This window comes from Typha latifolia, chromosome 4 (assembly GCF_019914945.1).
Source record: "Typha latifolia isolate L0001 chromosome 4, TyphaL0001v2, whole genome shotgun sequence".
Lineage (NCBI taxonomy): Eukaryota > Viridiplantae > Streptophyta > Magnoliopsida > Poales > Typhaceae > Typha > Typha latifolia.
In genome coordinates, this window is record NC_133089.1 from 7,103,442 (window position 1) to 7,126,004 (window position 22,563).

Sequence of the window (22,563 nt, forward strand, 5' to 3'; positions counted from 1 at the left end):
GCTAGAGTCTAGATATGAGTCGGACAAAGAGCCAATTTTAGCCAATATATTAAGCCGTCTATTTAGACTTCAAGCTGTGTGCGTCGCCGAACTATTGCTTTGAACTAAATGTCGCTGAGATATTGCTCCAAGCCATCGCACTATCGAGCTACTCTTTTAAGCCAACCGTACCGCCGAGCTATCAATCGAGCCAAAACCACCGCTAACAACGAATTTTTTTTTCTAAAATAATTATTTAGAATTGGAGTTAATCCCACTGCGAAAGCGGTTGGCTAAGTTGTAAAATTGTTTCACATCTAGTAGAAAAGTTCCGAACCTTTGGGAACTTGACCATGACACCTTATAGATGGCCCATAATAAAGTATCAAAACCCACATAAAGCCCATACTAGCTTAAGGCCCATTAGTCTAAATAACCATTTCCTTGTATATATCACAAGTGTGACCCTATTTAAGGTTGCAAGATGAAAAAAGTTGGGGGAAAGTTTATTTTACCCAGTTTGTTTGGGCTTAAATTCAGAGTTCCTTTAACCTTTATTTGTGATATTTAACCCCCTTATGTTTCTGATATGTCTGTAATTATCGTAATTATTTGACAAGCATCATTTTTATTATAAAAAAGATTAACGTGGCTTTCAAATTTATGATAATGATTTCTGACGATACTTTTTGTTTGTTTGTGTTAATCGATTCTTTTTACATTCTTTCTCTTAAATTCTATTTCTAACGTTTGAGGATGGTAAACATCTAAATAATTTGACAATTTTAATGAATCTTATCTCTAAATGGAAAATTAACTGTTTTAATATTTTGGATCCACAAGTGTTAAAGCTGTAAGTTGCTGAGTTGGTAATATGAGATGCAAGACAAAACAATAAATAAGGAACACTGATATGACATTATTGCGATAAAATACGACAAAAAGTTTATGATAATGTTATCTTTATTTCATAATTTGATTATTTAAATAAAGTGTATAATTAATTTTACTTATCGATAGGACTCATGGAGACCTTTAAAATGAGTCATACATTAAATTAATTTTTATTTATTTAAGATTTACTTTTTTATATTATATAATAAAAATATTTTTTAATTTATTATTCAAAATCAGAGTGTCCTAAAATTATTCAAATAATGACTCAAAATTATCCTCAAATGTAAATAATAAATATTACAATACATCAAACATAAAATATATCAAATAAAAAAAATACATTCATTATTATTATTATTATTATTATTATTATTATATATATATATATTATATTTTAAATAAATTATTAGGTCTTACAATTGTTATTTTTTAATAAAAATATAAAGTTAGAAAACTCAGATCTTTAAATAATACTATTATTCAATAATTTCATAAGTAATTTTAAAATACTAATTTATTAATTAAGTAAAGATCAAAAGTAAAATTCTATGCATACATGTTATTACAAAAAGAATAGAAATTATATGACATGAAATAAGCATCGAAATAAATATTTAACAGTATGGTAAGTTATCTCCGTAGTATTTAAAATTCTTGGGGCATAATATGTCATTATTAAAGGATTAGCATGATTTTAGATAAGCGGGTATTATATGACATAATGACTGCTTACGTGATATTATATAATATGTCTGTGGAGGATGAGCGGAATGAGGAACCAAATATTATTGATTATACTCAATTTTCAATCATTGAAGAACTAAAGTTAATTATGATAAACGATTTCAACGATTACTCATTCGATATAGAATAATTCAAGATAATAATAATAATAATAATAATAATAATAATAATAATAATAATAATAATAATAATAATAATAATAATAATAATAATAATAAAATGCTGAATGGAGCCCGATGGATAGAGTGTATCGGGCTCTTGCTCTCTATATTTGGAGCTCATGAGGAGTTACTACAAAAGCAAGGATAAAGCATTAAAAATCTTCAAGCTGATGTATCTACTATTGTTAAGAAACTTGATTTGCTTTTCAATATGCCATAGCCTGTTGAAATTTTGAGAGTGATATTAAATGTCAAAGTCAAAGTCAAAATGAAAAAGATCAAAACCCTACCAGGTTTAAAAGATAGATTAAGAACTGAAAATCGACCAAATAGGAAAAAGAAGCTGAATACCCAGTAGGTAAGAAATAAAACACGACAAATAAATAACCATGACTTTTTTAATATGAAAACCCTCTCACCTAGAGACACATATCAGATTAACATCTCAGATTAATCTCTTTCACTAAAAATAAATATTTGCTTGAGATAGATCCCTACCGCCCATCGACCAATGATTGAAGTACCTCTCAATCTTCCCTACCTTATGACCAAAATCTTTCTTTTGCTCGAATTCATTCTCGATCAACTACTTCATATATATAGATTGAATCTTCGTTGAATGTCCTTAACTCGACGTGGATCACACTCACTCTTGCTCTTTAACTCTTCATGTACACTGATGCTTAAGCTTCTCTATTGTGCTTCAATAAATGGAGATGATCTACAAGCACATTATAACACCCTTAAAAAAAATAGTGCATGTGCTAAGCACGTGAAATCTCTCACCTGCAGCGCATGCGCCGAGTGCGTGCACTGCTTCCCCTCCTCGCCCCCTCTCTCGCAAGATGTTAAGAGAAGGGAGAGATCTTGCCTTATTGGAGTGGAGTTCGGACTCCATTCCTCCACGTCTTCTCTTCTATAAAATGCTAGCCATCCCTCTTCAAGGGATTTTTCAATTCCAATCTTCTCCTCTGCATAACCTCGTTCTCTCCCTTCTCTCTTTTGTGCCACTGAATAGCTCAACGGGAGCTGTGGACCACCGGAGCACTGCCGAGCCAATCCAACCTTCAATCCAACCAAAGTTAGTTTCTTACACCCCTCAATGTAATTAGTTTAATTTTTGGCTAATAATTATATTTAAATTTTAAGTTTTTCTTTCATCGGCTTCATCGGAGAAATTCGTCAGCCAGCAACTTTGGGTCTATAGCCCACTGGTTCGAAAAGTTTTACCGTATTATCCCCTTGTAGTAGGTACCATATTTGGCTACCTAGGGGGTGCATGGAAGGCGATGTCATGTCGCTTACCACCGCCAGTTGGTTGGTTTGCTTAAGGTCATTGCCGACAGTGGTGGCCTTGCTCACTTGTCTTAGTCGATTCCCCTCTTCATGTAGAAGAGTTGGGTGCTCAAAATTGAGGGCTTCGAGCCCCTTTTGCCATGGAGTCCCTCGTTTATCACTATCAACCACCCTGGTTGATAGATGGACCTTACCTTACTACCAGCCCAAGCCGATCATGTCGACTCGTGGGGAAATGTTGCTCGGCCGCCGGCGACACTACCCCTTACTCCCTCTGTCTTCTTCTCTTGAAAGAAGGCAGAGCTAGGTGGGGATTAAACCAAACCCCTACAAGCTCGTGGTAGGCTACGGGGTGGGTTGCAGCCCATGCCCAAGCTAGCGATGTACTGTGCTCTTGAGCACAGTGCACTCAATCTTTGGGTAGGCCACATCCCATGTCCATAGCCAACCTTTGAGCCCAGTCCACCCAACCTTCTAGATGGGCTACGAGGTGGGTCACAGCCTACACCAGTAGCTAGTTCTTCCTTTAGCATAATGGATTAAGTGCTTAATTAAAAGTACAATCCTACCAAAAAAAGTAAAAAGGTAAAATGTAAATTTTCTATTTCCTTGCTAGACCTAATCATATACATGGTAATGGCCTATGGAGCACAATTGCTAGAGCACAGGAGAATGAAGAGTAATAATTTAAGCAAGAGCAGCCGGATGGAATAATGTTTGGTATAGTAGCCTTTCCGAGTGAGCCTCTGGGATATCCTATAAACTCCCATGATGATGTGGTAAAGGGGAGGATATTAGGGAAGCAGTGAGTGAAGATTCTCCCTAGCAGAGAGCTGGATGAGGATAGAGGTAGCAAATCTTGACCCAACTCGATAACCCAACACGATAACCTGTCTCTTAATCTTGTTTGAGTTTAGTTTAATCGGGTTTGAGTCATAAACGGGTCAACCTGTCTAACTCGATCAATAATTGAGTCATGTTCGGATTTATATAGCTGACTCATGTTGACCCGTTTAAGTATACGTGTCGACTCAACCCGCCAACCCTTATTATATAAACTATACTAAACCTAACCTACCCCTCACACAACTTCACCCTCACAATGATCCACCCATTCCCAGACGCCTCACCCTCACACCGCCTCAACCATCTCCACACCCATCTCCACCACTTCTCTCCTCTCACTGCCTCTCATCTCTCGCCACAGAGGCCATAATCTTCCTCTCACTTCTCACCTCTCGCCTCCTCTTGCCTCTCGAAAGCCCTATCTCTATCTCACCGCCACCTGCCTCTCGCCTCTCACTGCCTCCCCCACACAGCCTGTAAAAGATGTCGATCCATGGGGAACTTTAGGGTAAGAATCCTCTTTTCCTCCCCCTTTCCTTTTGATATGTTTCTATGTTCCAAAAGATTTTCGAGCTCAAATTTTCTATGTAGTGTTTTAATAATCCCTTGATGCTGCAAATGTGTGATTGAAGTTAGGAATAACTAGCGATCCCATCTCTCGAATTGCATAAATTGTTGCTAATTTGATCTTATTTACTGGGATTTATTTCTAGATTTACATTGTATTGATGCCTTGGTAGTGCTCATGTATTGATTCATTATTTGATTATGGATTTGGTAAGCCTGTCTTCCACCTTTCAGTTGTAATTTTACTTATTTTTAGTAGTTTCAGCTGTTTGATGTATGTTTATATATTGTTAGGTATTTCTTGAGGAAATTAAAGAAGGTCAAAAGACTAATGGCCTAGTGATTGCCATCAATAAGGTTCCTCTCTTGTTCATTGCTTTTGAAAAAATATTATTGAAATGTTTCATAGTTATTCTGTAGTTTGTTATATCTCTATCCATGATTCCCAAAAGCTACAAACAGTGCAATCCATCATAGATGTGTGTAACCTGATCTGAATTGATTATCCGATTTATAAAAACCAATATCCAAAGCGATATGCGATTACCTTGTTTTGATTAGGCTCTAGTTTTCTAGCAGTATTTGATTCGGGTTGGAAACTGATAGGGTTCGATGGTACCAAATTGATAGGCTCTAAAACCAATGAAAGGTTACGGAACAATTTCTTTAAGATCTGAATTTATTGCAGGAAACAATCCGTCTAACTAAGGGAAAATATTCACTAAATATTCCCTTGTAGTCAGAAAATTACGAAATGAAATAAGATCGATCCATAATTTTTGATCTACATTTTTTATATTTACTCTCTTCACAGATTCGAACTGCAACTGGGACGAAAATATGAAAAAGTGCGGATGATGGTGGTGGTGACGAGTGGAGTGGATGTTAGGTTATGGATGATAATGGAGATGAGGGTGGATGATTAATATTGTTTAAGGGATAAAGACGAAAGGGAAGAAGTGGTCGAGATCCCAAAGAAGAGGGAGGACTCGACAGATGAGGGAGATTAGAAGTTAGGAGAGACCTTGCCAACGGTAGAGGTGGTAGGTTGGTGAAGAGGGAGGAGGGAGATTAGGATAGAGAGAATAAAGAAGATAGGAGGCAAGAAACCAATAATGTAATAGCATAATAATTTTGGCTGCCATCCACACCTTTATAGAGGCTAGACAACAAGCAAAAATAATAATTATTAACCCTAATTCTAGAGGATTCCTGTCGATCGCGTTCGAACGCACCTGATCGTGTTCGAACGTGCCCAATCGCGTTCGAACGCACAAAAGATGTTTTCTGTCGATGCGAACGCGATGCAGGCGTTCGTATGTGGCATTCGAATACGCCCGACCATTTTCGAACGTGCATTTCGCGTTCTCTATTTTTGCGAATCTAATGCAGGCGTTCGCAAAGGCGTTCGAACGCGACCTATAGGAAATTTATTTTAATAAAAATAATTAACTAATGAAATAAGAAAAGACTCCAAGTGTATCGGCCCACCACGCTTTCTTCACCTTATCCTCAAGTTATAAAGTTGGGGAAATGCTCCAAAATATCTATCTCCAACTCACATGTTGCCTCATCGGATGACTTGTCAAGCCACTCGACTAGAATCTCCATCTCTAATCTAGTACCATGACGTCGTCGGCGCCTAGCAAGTATACGAACCGGCTCTACGATCTCTGTCTCCTCCAATGGCTCCGGTAGAACTGATCCAATGACCTCATGATCTCCAATTCGCTCCCTCAGCAATGAAACATGAAAGATAGGATGTACTCTCGACCCCTCCAGCAGCTCCAAATGATATGCAACCGGACTAATACACTCTAACACCCGAAACAGACAGAAGTAGTGATGTGCTAACTTCTGGTTTTGCATCGGACGCAAGGTCATCTGACGATACGGTTGCACCCTCACGAACACCCAATTGCCGATGTTGAACTCCTACTCTCTATTGCTGCGATCATAAACTTGCTTCTTATAGTTTTGAGTAAGTTTAAGCTGGGCACGCAACCTCCTCAATGTGGCATCTCTATCTATTAAAACTAAGTCTACCTCCGTCCGATCTGCAGATGCGACTAGATCATAAGCGCGTAATATCAAAGCCATGCACCCATACACCACCTTGAATGGAGTCATGCCAATGCTATTGTGGTAGGCGGTGTTGTAAGACCACGCTGCCCATGGTAAGAACTTCAACCATCGTCTTGGCATCTCTCCAACAAAACACCTCAAATACTGCTCAATGCCTCGATTGATCACCTTAGTTTGGCCGTCCGTCTATGGATGGTAGGCCGAATTGAAGTTCAATCGAGTCTCCTGTGATCTGAAAAACTCCGTCCAAAAGTCGCTCATAAATACACGATCACAATCCGAGACAATCGTGCGTGGCATGTCATGTAACTGAACAACATCTCTAATAAAAATTTTAGCTACTGACTTGGCTAAAAATGGATGTGATAATGCAGAAAAGTGTGCATATTTGCTCAACCTATCAACGACCATAAAAATAACTAAATAACAATGTACTAGTGGAAGACCCTCTATGAAATCTATAGAAATATCTTCCCAAACACGGTCTGGTATCGGTAGAGGCTGTAGTAATCTGGCCAGTTTCAATGTAGTTGTCTTAACCCTTTAACAGACTTCGCATGCACGAAAAAAACTCCTCACATCCTGCCTCAATCCTGGCTACGTGCAACTCTGTGATATCCTCTTATAAGTCCTTAAGACACCTTCATGACTGGCCTATGGAGTTTGGTGGAAGTGCCCCAATAATTTCTGCCGCAATCCATCATTTGCGGGAACCCGAATGCATCTGTCGTCTATAGCAAACTGCCTCGATTCTCTAACTCTAGATGGCGCTCCGGATCGATGAGGATGTGCACACAATGCTTTTTAACGAGTTTGTCCACTTATAATATCCTCGGCGCGAAAGTATCTGAATATGCATGCATTGATATTTCAGCTTGGATATCTTCCTTCGCGCCCTCCTCTACGGCCTCCTCATGGTGAACACTCTCCATCACCAACAACCTCATCGTCCTCCTCGAGACCATCGATGAGCATCACACTCCCAATCGATTTGGAACACCAATGACCGAGGTGAAACGTTCATCGCATTGAAAGCAAAGGCCCTTCGCTCTTCGCTCCTCCACCTGGGCAGGTGTGAGAGTTCGAACAGGGGGTCTTGTGCGTCCTCTAACATCGGAAGAAGGTAACAAAGGTGGTCGTAGTCTAGTACTAGCAGCCGCTGTCTTAAAACTCGCAGAATTTTCAATCGGCGTTCTAGGCGCAAACTGCCCATCTGAGTTGCCCCATCTTGTTTTTGCTACCATCGTGAGAGCCTTATGCTTTTGCTCTATCCTTACGGCCTTCTCAAAGGCCTCCTCAAGAGTGGTAGGACAAAGAGCACAAACATCCGCTTGTATCTCATCCCACAACCCTGAAATAAATGTGCTCATCAATGTCGGTTCAGGCCAAGGTGGCTCACAACGACTACTAACTCTTTTAAATTCAGCTTGATACTCCTAAACAGTCGTCTTCTAAACCATCTTGCTTAAAGTGGCATCAAAATCTTCATATGTCGTTATCCCAAATCTGCGTGTAATCCTCCTATAAAAGTCAGCTCAACCGGTAAATCCTCTATCACGAATAACTGATATATACCAATGCAATGCCGTTTCTTGAAGGTGAAAGCTTAACATTTGGATCTTTGTGTCCTCCGCTGTCCCTTGATAATTAAAGTATTGTTTAACTTGAAACACACAATCTGTTAGATCACTGCTTTAGAATTTTAAGAAGTCCAAGCATGCGGTTCTCCCTCTGATGGCATTGTTGGATACATGAAATATCCTTGGTTCAGGTCTGAACCTTTGTGCTTGTTGATCTCCTTTTCTAAATCCTCAAGCACGTCCATCACTATCTCCGAAGGGATCAACATCATTCTCTAAGTGCCAATCCTCTTCATCGATGAAGTGCATCGGTGCCGCACACCTCTCGGGTTCTACCACCGCTGGTTTAGGTTGTGTATCGGAGGTGGGGGATGATGTGTAGGAATAGGTAAAAGAGGATCATTGACATTAACATGTCGCACTTGGACTTGTGGGGTATCGGTTCGGTGTGGTCCCACCGCTAGTCCTTTTTGAGGCACCGATCTTCATCGAGGAGATGACGAAGCTAATCGGTTCATGACATATACTTTTAAAGCATTATGATCATTTTGCATTGCATCAACCCTATGCAGCAATGTTTGAAATATGCCCCTAAGTTCATTCACCAAACTCATGTTTACACTCAGGATGTTGGTTGACTCGGTCCTGCCGTGGTCGCTCCGAAGGAATCGACCTCACAGTTAAGGTTATCGTGGATTGAGTCTTCCCTTATCAGTATGCTTTCCATTGGTCTCCTTGTCAATGTCATCTTCTTTGTTTCAACCATTAATGGAGGTCTGAGGTTCGCCTAGCTCTAATACCAATGATGGGGTTCTACGGTACATCACGATCTCATCTCCGTTCATGTGGAAGTTGATCTAGCACCCTCTCCAATCCCAGCAATTATCGACGAGGAGGCATCGACATGGGCAAAAGCTCTTTTTAAAGCATTTTCGATCGAGTTGAAGGAAAACACGAAGATCCAAACCGCCATCAAAGACTCGATCCAGGCCTTGACGGAGGCCTTACTAGCCGCCTTCCACCTCGCTCCACCTGCGTCGCTGGCCACTATGGAACATGCACCACCTACACTGCCAAACACTAATGATGGTGAAACCGTGGAGTCCCTCCAAACCGTGGCAACCATACCTTCTCCAGTTGCAGTGGAGCACCATCCATCCTTGCAGATCGAGCTCTCCATTGTAGCATCGCTAGAGCAGCCCCTAGTGATATCCCCGTTGTCATCTTCCTCGATAGAGGTGGAAAATAAAGTTCGAATCTCTAGTTTTCCACCGATGGTGATCCAGACACTTTCAGTCCAAGTCACCACTGTCAGCGCCTTTCTTGGACCAACTACACTTGAGCCATGGCCTAAACCTCATGTGCTAAAACCTTGGCTCAAGCCACCTATGGCTAGGATGGACTATGGCTCAAAACGATGGGCCCTAGAGCAGCACCCACTATGGGCCCTTCTTCCTTGTGGTAAACGAGATCCACATGAAGATAGAAGACATAAAGTTCGAGAGCGAACGAAGGTTTAGAAACCACCATGGACACCTTGAGGACAAGGTGATCAAAAGCGTGGTGGATTGATGGTGGATTGATGCGAACCAAGTCAGATCGATCACATCAAGGGGAGATTAGACTCAATGGATTGAGTCTAGTTATCTTATTTGCTTATTTTGTTTAGTTAGAAGATTAGGATTTTATTTAATTAGATAAATCTAGCTCTACGCAGTTTTGAAAAAATATTCACAAAATATTCTACAGATGTCCGCATAATATCAAACTAGTGGGATAAGATCGCAACCTCCAGATCTACAACTTCTCCAGATTCAAAATCTATCTACTTCGAAATGAAGGATTAATCCGTGAAAGATAAAGAAAGGCTGATTTAGTTAGTTAGCTAGCTTTATCTTGTTGTTTGAATTTCAAATAAATCGGATAATCCGCATGTGGATTCGATCCGCTATGGAATTTTACTTCTATGGACATGTAATAATTGGAGGAATGGAATTGAATTAAGAGAATTCTGAGTTTAGCCAGTCCTTATCTTTTTACCATAACCGTTGGATTGCATTTATCTTCATAGGAGTAGATCATAACCGTAGATCCCCTTCAAGCTTTCAAACCCTAGCCACCTCCTATCTCTAGCAGCCATCCTACTACACGGCCGTCCACCACCACCCTCCGACGACCGCCACAACGTCAGAAATTACCGTTCTGCCCTCTCTGATTTATCTCCACTATTTTATTTTTATCTTTTCATCCTGACCTCCGATTTAGGTGAAAATAGAGTCATTAGAATCCTAACTCACGAGGCTACCTCCACCTAAATTTTTATAATAATCCAATGGACGGATCGTTCCAGATCTGGTCCGTAACATATTTCTCCTTATTCATAAAAATTACGAAACCAAGTGGGATCGATTCTTAACTCCCTGATGTACGTTTTTCATATTTATGCCCTTTGTAGATTCAAACTACAATGGGGACAAAAATATGATATAGTGCGGATGATGGTGGTGATGGTCACGGGTGGAGTGGATGTTAGGTTATGGATGATAACGAAGATGAGGGTGGATGATTGATATTGTTTAAAGGATAAAGACGAAGGGGAAGAAATGGTCGAGATCTCAAAGAAGAGGGAGGACTCAACAAATGAGGGAGATTAGAAGTTAAGAGAAACATTGCCAATGATAGATGTGGTAGGTTGGTGAAAAGGGAGGAGAGAGATTAGCGTAGAGAGAATAGAGAGAAGATAGCATAATAATTTTGGCTGCCATGCACACTTTTATAGAGGCTAGCTAATAAGCCAAAATAATAGAAACATATAAATCAGATCCATAGTTTTATACGATATAAAATCATAACTATAGTTTTTCTTTTATATAAAAAAATTGCTGCTAGAAGGACGAGGTTTGATTTGCTTAGTTTGAGGTTTCATTCAGTATAAATCATCTTTTATTCTGTAATATACAAAAGAGTATAAAAGCTATAGCCTATCTTGACTAATCCATCTATTTAGTTTACTTTTAGTTTATTTTAGTGTCAGGTGCTTTTATGGCATCTAGATCTATAGATGATGCATACATGAAATATGTCCAGTATAAGTGTATAACAGATTAGTTCTTTTCTTTGTTTTTGTACTCAAATTTTTTATAAATCTACTGCTAATTAGATTTTTTGTACTCTATACTCTCTATCTTAGTTAACATTCTCTTTTGTTTTTTTTTTATCTGACAGGGTCATGATCTTTGGATAATAAATGGTAGAGCCTAATGCTACTATTTGCTCTATTTTTTTAATATGTTTGCAGTTTGTAATATATTATAAACTTGAAATTAATCGGGTCGTGTTCGAGTTAGGGTAACCCGACCCAATTGCCACCCATAGATGAGGGGAGATCCTCACGTCCAGTTTGGAGGGCAGACATAACTCGCCCAGGTTTGAACCCACCCGATTTTAATCGTGATAAGCTTGATTCAAGCTCGATTTGGGTTCGGCTCTGCCTGAGTCCATTCCTATGATTTTTTAGTCCCACGTCGAATGCTTAATTTACTAAATATCGTTATATAAGGATGTTCTAGTGTGGCCCATTATAGGCCCGTTATGATATGATATTTTTAGAGCATTTCCAACTGGACTCCAAATCTCTATATTTGGAGTTTGATAGAGCTCCAATGAGACTCTATATAGGGCTCCAAATCATTGTTCATTTTTTTTGGAAATATCAGTTTTGCCCTCTAAAGCTTAAGCCAATAATTTAAATTCTATTTGTGTTAAGTTATTTTAAAATTTTAAATTTTAAATTATACAATAAATATACCCGTTTAACCTAACTCGATTGCCACCCCTAGATGAGGGGAGATTCTCACGTCCGACTTGGAGGGCGGGCATAACTCGCCCATGCACGGTTTGAACCCACTCGATTTCAACCGTGATAAGATTGATTCAAGCTTGATTTGGGTCCGGCTCCGCCTGAGTCTATTCCTATGATTTTTTAGTTCCGCGTTGAATGCTTAATTTACTAGATATCATTATATAAGTATGTTCTAGTGCGGCGGCCTATTATAAATCCGTTAGATATGGTATTTTTAGAGCATTTCCAACTGGCCTCCAAATCTCTATATTTGGAATCTGATAGAGCTCCAATGAGGCTCTATATATGGCTCCAAATCATTGTTCATTTTTTTGAATTGCCAATTCTGCCCTCAAAAGCTTAAGCCAATAATTTAAATTCTACTTGCGTTAAGTTATTTTAAAATTTTAATTTTTAAATTATAAAATAAATATTTTTTTGTTTATTATTTAAAATTGTGAGTGTTTTAAAATTATTCAAATAATGATACATCCAACATGAAATACATCAAATAAAAAGTAGATAAAAAAGTTACATTCCTTCATTCTTGCCTCTATCGTAAGTATTCAATTAACACATTTTGAAGCTCAAAGTAAACATTTTTATCTTGAACCTTCCTATGTCGAGCGAGGAATAGACTGATATATTCATATAAAAATTATGAAGTTTTATTGTGTAGTATCATACAAACAGTCATGATGTCATATGGTATAATCTTATCCAAAAAATATGCTGGTTCTTTAATAATGATAAATTGTGCTTGAAGAATTCCAAATTCTACATAAATGACTTACTATTCAATGCTTATTTTGATGCGTATTTCATGTAATATAATTTTTGCTTGTTGTTTCTATTTTTTTTTCTTATTTATTTAATTTTTTTTCGTAATGATGTCTATGCGCATCATATTTAATCTTTACTTAAAATTCTCTATTTAATTAAAAAAAAGTCTTATTTTAAATATGTCGATGAGAGTTTTCCAACCATTTTTTTTTGATAAAAAATATTAAGGGGGCCTATCGATTTAAAATATAATATATAAATATATATGTTATAATAATTAAATACTAAAAGCTCTTCACTCTATATTCGGAGCCGCCTATGGTTGGAGATGCTCTATAGTCTAGCTCGCACTTGTTATGTCCGGCTCGAGCTCGATATCTCATTCTAGCCTGTTACCAGTATAATGAGTCTAACATAATGGGTTAAATATAAAATATTATATTTTATTGGGCCGAGTTTAATAGACTTATATAAAGACAATTTAGTTATCTTTCATGAGAACATATTTATATATTTATATATAATTTACTAAATATTCAATGTGGGACTAAAAAAATTATAGGAATACATATGTATTATAGGTCAGGCTATAGACGAGAGTTGTGGATCGGGCCGAGCGGGCAAAGACTTAGCTCATGCCGTCCACTACCATCCTAGGCTCAGGTCGAGCTTAGCCTGATTAAAACCGGGTAGGTTCGGGCCGGATTTGGGTGGGTTAGGCGTAATGATCACGTCTAACTATAATATTTTAGTCCTGTGCAAATCCGACCTGATCCAAATGATTTGATGGGCGTGGCAACAAACCCAAAAAGCCCGGCCCGATCCCAGCACTGCCATTCCTTTGATCACCTCTAATCTTAGCTGATAAACGTTCTATCCATCACATTCTTTGTTCCCGCCAAATTTTGGCGCGAGATCTCGTCCTACCCTTTAATAAGTACTTACCCACTCCAATCACCCAAGAAATTTCCGTTCTAGGGTTATCTTTCCCGGAAGAAAGGCCGCACCTTGGAGTCTTCTTCTCGGTGGAATCTGCTTCCATTAAGGTCAGTTTTCTGGCAGATCAATTACATATCGATCTCCATCTTCGATCGACTACCCCGTTTTTACTCTCCGGAGAGGGATCTGCTAAAGGTTGGCGTATTCCTATTTGATTCGGCAGCATTGGGTCGCCGATCTTGTCCTCTGCCAAGAGTACTGGAATTGAAGTCTGATCCACGCGAGGGTTTGGTAATTTACTGATAACTTTTTTGGGATTTCTTGATGGTGCATCATTCTCTTCCTTCATTTAGTGCATCATTCTGTAAATGCTGGAAGTTTCGGTACTTAGGTATCTATCTAGTGCTTCGAGATCTGGTTTTGCTAGGGTTCCTTGCTAATGTTGGCTATTTCTTCGTGTTGTCCATGCATTTTCCCCATTTGTCTATAAACTTGGAAGGGCTAAGCAAAATGAGGTAGATTTGATGAACGATACATTATATTATATTTAATTATATTCTGTTTTTTCTTCAGAAAAGAGGGTTTATTAATTTGGCATTTCTATTGATATCTTCAAGCTTTCGTGCTTATGATCAACTAATTATGCCAGTCTATAGTTGTGGTAAATTATCTATCTAGCTGAATTATGTACCTAAGGCAACGTATTCACTCATTAGGTAGCTGATGGTCTTGCTTTGAAGTACTTAGTAAGCTTCCTGTCAGTTTTATGTGTTGCACCTTTCTGTTGTTATATTGAGTCAGAATTATCTATCTAGCTGAATTATGTACCTAAAGCAAGGTATTCACTCATTAGGTAGCTGATGGTCTTGCTTTGAAGTACTTAGTAAGCTTCCTGTCAGTTTTATGTGTTGCACCTTTCTGTTGTTATATTGAGTCAGAATTATCTATCTAGCTGAATTATGTACCTAAAGCAAGGTATTCACTCATTAGGTAGCTGATGGTCTTGCTTTGAAGTACTTCTCATTTGAATGAATTATTTGGTAATATTTAAAAATTCTGCATTTCTAGTAAGCACTTCAATTAATGTCAATTTATTAGCACACTACTAAAAGATAGTAATAAAACTGTCAAATAATTGGTCATTGGGTCTTAATTGAAGCGTATGTCTTGCAAGTAGCATTTTAACCTATCTTTTATCAAACCAATGAACTGATAAAAATATCAGATTCATTTAGCTTTGTAGGTTGAAATGACTTGCCTCATCTAATGGAAGATATGAGATTGGGTTTAAGTGGAGTTGAAGGAATTATATAGGAAGTCACATTGGGAACATCTTCATTGAGAAGTATTTGGATGAATGTGGCTTAAAGGTGCCTCAATGAATTCACACCTAACCCCCATTCACTTCAGATACAACTATTTTCAAATTTTGGAATATATATTTCAGAATAACAACTAAACATCATAATATCTCTATTCTAAAATACAACTACTATTAGTCAAACTTATATTTTATACCACACTAATCCAATTACCAATTTACTTTTAATATCTATCCCATCAGTCTACTTTATATCAAATCGAGGGGATTTGTTGTAATTTTATAAAAGATGATATTTTTTCATCTTTTTTTTAATTTTATAATACATCAAAAGTAATTATTATGCCTTTATTCTCGAATACAAGCGAACATAGAAATAGTTATTTCTAGAATAAAATTTTTATTTTGAGAATAACAAATATGAATACCTATTCTTGAATTGTCTTTATTGCTAAGTGAACAAGATCATAGTCTGTGAAAGTCAATGTAACTTAAGATCAATCATGGCAACTCTTTTTTCCATTTTCGTAAATGTACCTTGCAATAAGTCTTATGAGTACTCTAAACTTGTTATATTACAAAGGCAAAAAATAAATTTAAGTCCACTGAAATGGGTCATAATTTTCATGATTTTTGTTTCAAAATGATGTGGTCATTATTTTTTAATAACTTCAAATGACATGATGGCTTGCTGAATCCTTTAGTTAAGTTTTATTCTCTGTTTGTTGTTGATGTCATTTTTAAATCATGGTCTGGTTCCGATTTTTGCTATTGTACTTTTGAAACCTTGATTCACATTTAGTCTATTTTTTTGGAAGGATTTTTCTATTAAAAGTGGTTTGTCTCAACACCTACACCACTTTCCTTAGTCTGCCCGTTGAATGGAAAGAATTGAGTGCTGGAGTTCTGCTTTAACTTTTGAATGTTTTACTTTTCCTTATGTTCCATGAATTGTGATCTTTGAGCATTTGTGTTATCTCTCTGTCAAGCTTACTGTGAATCACGTTCAGTAATCCTTTGTTTTTTATTCTTGAGGAGGAATCCTCAGCCCAAAATGTTCATTAGGCAATGGATAGGTGTAAACATATAGAAAGAAAGAGCACATGACACTAGTCAACTGTTCTGGAATGAAAATTGGCTAGCATTCCCTTTCTCTTATATCAACTTTTTCGCTGCTGATTCTAGCTTGCTTTTGCTTCTTTGCTAGCTAGCTTATTCTTGTCATCTCTGTGAGATTCCATGGTGGCACTAGGTAGCAGTAGCTTGCTATAGTACTTTCAGAAATGGGACAGTTGCCTCTCAGCAGTATGAACTATGATTTTGTAGTGTCCAATTGACAAGCATTTGTCATACCTGTGGACCCTATTCCATCATCACACATACATGCATACCTACATGAATTATCAGTAATAACCTGTCTATCCACTATTTCTATGTCTACAGGATTACAGTGAATATAACGGACCTGAGTAGGCCAATAGTGTCTTTGCCATAAAGGGGGCAAGAAGTGTATATTGTTTCAGGTTATGATGGGTGGTTTAGCATTAAAAGATCAATGCACAAATCTCCCAAGAAGAAGATCGCTAAGGCTGAAGGGTATCAGTGCCATATATGATGCAGAAGATGGCAAAAATGTTGATTCACATTCAAAACTTCAAGAGAAGGGTAGTGGTAGAAATACTTATTATACTGGGAATAGTGTCAAAGTTGAGGTACTGGACCCTGAAGAAAACACTGCTCCCTGGATATCAGAAAATGGTGTCACAGTTGCCTCTGTCAGCAACAGAAATGATGAGAATTCTAGTAGTCAAGAAGGGAACAAAGACATTGATGAACAAAATCCTCTGGAGATATCTTTAAAGGATCTACGAGCTAGGTGCAAAGTTAAGAAGCAGAAGGTCCGAAAATCTGTTTCTTCTGTAGAAGTTGATATTTCAAGCATCCTCCATCACGATCAATCTACAAAATGGAATGCTACAATCATGAAAATGAAAGAAGAGGAGCCTGACCTAGAGGAACCTCTTATTAACTTAAAATTGAAGCGCTCAAAAGCATTCCCTATTAATATAAATAAAAGAAAAGGTGCATGTTTATCTTCACAGTGCTTGGACCTAATAGATGTAGTATCTTCAAATAGATACTCTTCCAATTCTGCGAATATCCCTATATCTACTGCAACAGAGTATCCATGTGCAGGCATGCTTGCAAAAGATAGCGATGTAGATCTGGAAGACTCAAAAAGTGCTGCAGGTGAGTGGTAGATCGTTGGAGATCTGAATATCCTCTCTTGGAATGTCTTATTGATTGTACTAAATGCTCATTAAATATTTTCTTTGCTTGATAGAATTGCAGGAGGGTACCATCAGTTATTATTAGTTTTAACTTTTAAGGTGCTGATTAATGAGAATTCTTCCTTTTCAGGTCATGATGCAGAAAATCTCAGAATGGGTGGGAAAAACATGTTTATTGAATCAAACAAACCTTACCTGTCTTCAGAACATGAAGATCTATATGCTGGAAGCCCTGATGTAGTTTGCCATGTCAAAAGTGAGGTCTTTGATACCTCCTCCTCACTTGGGGTAGATATGAATGCTAATTCTACTTCAGAAATTGATTTTTTTGACAGTTCATCTGGTGAGGCCCTTCAGAAAGTAGGGAATAGAAATTCAGATAGTAGAAAATTAACTTTCACCAGCGAACCCGTTGATATATGCCATGATCTCAGTGAACTAAATCTTAAAAATCCTGCATTGATTTATTCCACCAAAACTGGGAGTTTGGATGATGATATTGTGATGCATGAAAAGACCATTGGTGCATCTTCTGTTTCAATGAATTTCATTGCTAAAGCCATTTGTCCTCAGAAATCATCTGCTGGTCAAGTTGAGATAACTAATGGAAATGTGCTGGCCAGTGTAGATTTAACTTCTCTTCCTGACAAATATACATCTTGTTGTCTTAATGAGTCTTGTGATGACTATATGGGAAATAACGAATACTTCTGCCGACCAGAAAGTGTTCAAGAGTGCTTGGGTGAAACTACAAGGATGGAACAATCAAAAATATTGACTGATGAGCATAAGGAGGTCTCTTTTAATGGCTACAGCTCAGAATCAGTCTGTACAACTGTGTTTCCTGGTTCTGATATTTGCAGAAGCACAGAGAGCCAAAGCACTTCACATGAGGAACTGTTATGTAAAACTACAGTAGAACAATTGGATATATCAATTACCTGCCATAGAGACAACATTATGGAAATAAAAGATAAAGGAGCAGGAAATAATGACACTGATACTGAAGGAGTTCCTGCACAGGAGATTCCAGTGTGCACTGACATGAAAGATGGGGTTCTAGATTCTATTTTTCTTTGTAATGAAGTGCATGATTTTGTTGATAATTCTAATTTTGGTGCACAAGATGGACAACTTGAAAGCATAGTCTATGATGCCATCACCACCAGTTATATGCAGATAAAGAGTAATGAAACCACAACCACTGATATGTCAGATGTTCCAGCAATTGTAACTCGGAGTCTCTCTACAGATCAGTTGTCAAACACATGTTTCCATGCAGCAAAATTTTCACCTATTTCTAATGAAAGTTCACTGAACACGCAAACTGCCTTGTCTTCCATTGAGGGAGAGAGTTCAGAGGTCCAAACAGGTAAAACAACTTATGACTCCAGTGAGATGTATGGACTGATTGAGGAGAAGGGATCTACACTAGAACTTGATCTCCAGCCTCACATTTGCCAACCATGTAGTAACATAAAAGACATTGATGAAGAATCTAGGGGTGGAGAAAAGCCTTCATCTTCTGAACAGTCAACTTCAACAAGAATTTCCCAAGAAATTGAAGAAGCAGCTGTTAACATGAAAAAGGAACTAAGAAACAATAAAAAGTTAACTGAAGAGCATGCTCCAAAAAAGCTACTATCCAAAAGAAAGGTTTGTCCCTGTTTGTTATTTCTCATTGCCAAGAATGATGATGACCTACACTTACATTATGATTGCTTTGCAGATCATGTCTCCAACTTCTCAGGAAAAACTTTGCCACACTTTTGATCTATGTGACAGAACTGATACTCAAAGTAAGTATATCAATTATATGTATGTTTCTCTACATGATTTGTATGCTTTGTGTAAATGTTTCAAGAGAGTAGTAAGAAACATTTTGTGAGAATTAGACTAAGATAATAGGCAAATTATCAGTTTCAGGTAGTGAGGCAGCTCAGTCATTTCTATACTCTGAAAGAATATTAAAGAAATCAAAGAGCAGTAGTAACACATCAGTATCTCCGGTAGCAAAAGGAATTCTCAAGGCAGCAGAAACTTCTCATAGGACGGCTTGTTACTGCATGAAGAGTTCATCGACTCAAATTGACACTGAGAAGGTCATCGAATTCTCACAGAGACAAATGCGTGATGTAGAGAATATTGCATTGAAACTTCTAAAGAGTTTAAAGTCCATGAAAAACATAGTAGAGGAAAGTCTGTCTTCAGAAGCACTTTCTTCAGAATTCACTGCTGAGGAGGTAAAACCTTTGCTCAGTCTATCTTGAAAAATAAAGTAATGGTTTCATCAACAATCTTGAATTATTGAATATCTGAATGCTTCCTTCAACCAAAAGTGTATTTCTAATAAAATAATTATTTATTAACATGCTTTCTTTCAACTCTCAAAGACCATGACTGTAATTTTATTAGACTAAAAAATGTTTGTAAATTCTTGATGTGAGTTTCAATAGTATATCACTCTCATCTAACTGAACTGTAGGTTTTAAATTGTGTCTGCAGTTCTTCATTTCCAGAGAGTTGCTCTTATAGTGAATTTTCCTATATAACCACAATATCAGATTGGGATTTTCCTATATTTTGGTTTTTAAGGTAAAACATATGTGCTTATAATAGATGCTAACTATAGTAATATTTATGTTTCTACACCTTCCTATGTTATTAGTTACCTGAGAATAATGTTGTTTGTTCCCTTGCCATCTGGCACTAAGTGCTATACATTGTTTTTTATACACAAACTAGCTACTTCAAATTGATTACTTTTGACCTGTTAATTTTTACAATTGTTTGATAGAGGTCCCCCTTTAAGTACGAGTTGATTTACAGGCATTTATATTTCAGCCGTATAACCCAAATAGCCTTCTTCCCACATACCTTACATCATTCTCCATTTAATGTTACTGTTTGGATCAATCAATTTCAGCAGCCTAAGGGTAGACATGAATAGTTGAATTACTAAAGATGAATCAATAGATACCCAATTAAGCAGATGCAAGGCTCTGTAGATACTGATTTAGTAGGCCTTGACAAGTTGTATGTCCAAGAGAATGTTGTTATCTGCTAAAGTTCTGGCTGGACTATGTTGAACTCATGCCAGAAGCTCTCTATTTTCTCTTCAAATATTGTCACAGATGAGAGCTGCCTCAGAAGATGCATCAGAACTAGACAGAATAACACGGAGGTGGTTGACTATAATGTCAAAAGATTGCAACCGGTTCTGTAAAATATTGGTTTGTGCTCTATCTCGTCTTCCTAGTCTAAAATGCTATTATTCGTTCTCCACAAATCATTGCTTGTAATCTGATCCAAGTTATGTTGGTCAATTGGCAGAGGTTAACCGAGGATAAGACAGCTACTCCTGCTAATGGTCTTCGTAAGGACCGGAGGAAGATTACTTTTGCTGATGAAGCTGGTGGAATGCTTTGCCATGTCAAGCTATTCAGCCAACAGCCAGATTCTCTTGCTCCTGGACATGAGAAGGCTGGCTAGAAACCTGATAACTTAGAGATAAATCAATGTGACTGCTGTAAAGCAACCAGACTGAACATCTGAGGAGTTATGGTTCCATGTTAGCAGCTTCTATGTGACCATGTCCAGAAATGAATTGAAAAAACAAAATAAACGACTATCTTGTTACAAGATTCCACTGTGGAGATGGAAGCATTCGAGAAACTTCTTTTGTTGGAAGTCTAACCTCTACCAGCTCCGTATTTATCAACAGAGGTTCCCGCTAGATTAAGTGCATAAAGCTGTGGTCTGTTGAGCTCTGGTGAAGTATTTTAAGTGGGATGTTTGGTAAAACAATCTTGTCTGATATCAGCATTAGTGACACATGTTTGTTATTTCACTACGGAGGCAGTGTTACATTCGTCTTTCTGTTTGTTAAAAGGCTCTCTAGTGCAAATGAGTAAGCGATCTGTTATTAATTTCTTCTACCTGTAACCTGGAAATGTTTAGTTTAGTGAGCTTTGTATGATTATATTCAAACTACTATACACCATGTTGGTTGTGTCCTACCATTTCTTAACCAAACATCTATAAATAATGCAATAGTGTTTTGTTTTTTTTGTTAGAAAAGGTAGAATTTATTACCTCAAAAAAGGGTGCAAAATTTAGTAGAACAAATCAAAGCTCATGGGGGACTGACCCAATCTAATGAGACGAATAAGAAGCAGATTTATAAAGCAGATTTATAAGGCAGCTACATTTAACAAAGATTGTTAAGTTTTAGGATTGGCAAATATATATAAAATAATTTAAATATTTTTATTTATATACATGAGCATATTTACAAATTTTGATAAATTTTGAACTGAAGATTTTTAAGATATGGAGCAGATTAGTCACCCATTCGCACTGCGTTCAAACACGGACTCAAGTATTCACACATACAAAGGTAGTGTTTTGGTCATACGAATGCATATTGCAGTCTTTTCTAGTGTGTTCACACATATAGAGGTGTGTATTTGCGCGTTCAAACGCACTTGAAAAATAAGTCACTACATCCGAACGCACTCAGGCTGCATTTGAACACCCCCCCATGTAATATGCAATTTTTAGAGTTTCGTGAGATATGTTATGACTTGCGTTTAGCCTTATCTTACTAAGCTATATAAAGGTTGGGATGCCCTAACTCAAGATATGTTGATTATTGCTTTTGAAATAGAGTTCTTGTAGAAACAATGTTCTTTCACTGACAAGATCTGTCTCATCTTCAACACATTAAGGCTTTTATCTTAAGGGTCATCTAGATGAAGGATCAATCTCAAGGGCTACTAAGATTGAAGATAAATCATGGGAAGCAATAAATCTCGGGCTCTAAACTGAGTTAAACAAAGTTGTGAGGATTGACAAGTTATTTTGCAAGTAAGTCTAAATTGTCACAAGTTTTAGTGATTGGTTTTAATCCGAGTTTGAATCCCTAGTTTTTTTGTTCTATTTGAATTTTTCTACGTAAAAAATTTTGGTGTTCATTTTTGCTTTACTCTTTGATTTATATTCCATATATTTATTTAAGCAAAATGATAGAAATATTGCCTACGGTTTAGATACATACACATGTCTAAGTATTTTTCAATTAGTATCGGATTAGGCTTTCTTATCTTAGACAGAGGTTTGCTAGGCATAGATTTCCATAGAGATGAACAATCTTCAATTAGACCTTCTATTTTTTATAGATCAAACTATGAATATTAGAAGCTAGGATAAGAGCTTTAATAAAGTCTATAGA

The 22,563-nt window shown here is 37.3% G+C and overlaps 1 protein-coding gene across 2 annotated transcripts; it reads left to right on the top strand.

Annotated features, from left to right (window-relative positions):
- Positions 1-13,663: 13,663 nt before the first annotated feature.
- Positions 13,664-21,346, top strand: LOC140785558 (uncharacterized). Of its 2 annotated transcripts, XM_073133450.1 has the most exons (8): positions 13,757-13,825; positions 13,942-14,009; positions 16,483-17,289; positions 17,461-18,986; positions 19,060-19,129; positions 19,251-19,573; positions 20,465-20,563; positions 20,664-21,346. In XM_073133450.1, exons 3-8 carry the CDS (start codon positions 16,566-16,568, stop codon positions 20,820-20,822), a joined length of 2,901 nt encoding a protein of 966 aa, XP_072989551.1. In that variant the 5' UTR covers positions 13,757-13,825; positions 13,942-14,009; positions 16,483-16,565; the 3' UTR covers positions 20,823-21,346. The 2 variants fall into 2 exon arrangements, with proteins under 2 accessions (XP_072989550.1, XP_072989551.1); XM_073133449.1 differs by having other exon boundaries at positions 13,664-14,009.
- Positions 21,347-22,563: the final 1,217 nt, after the last annotated feature.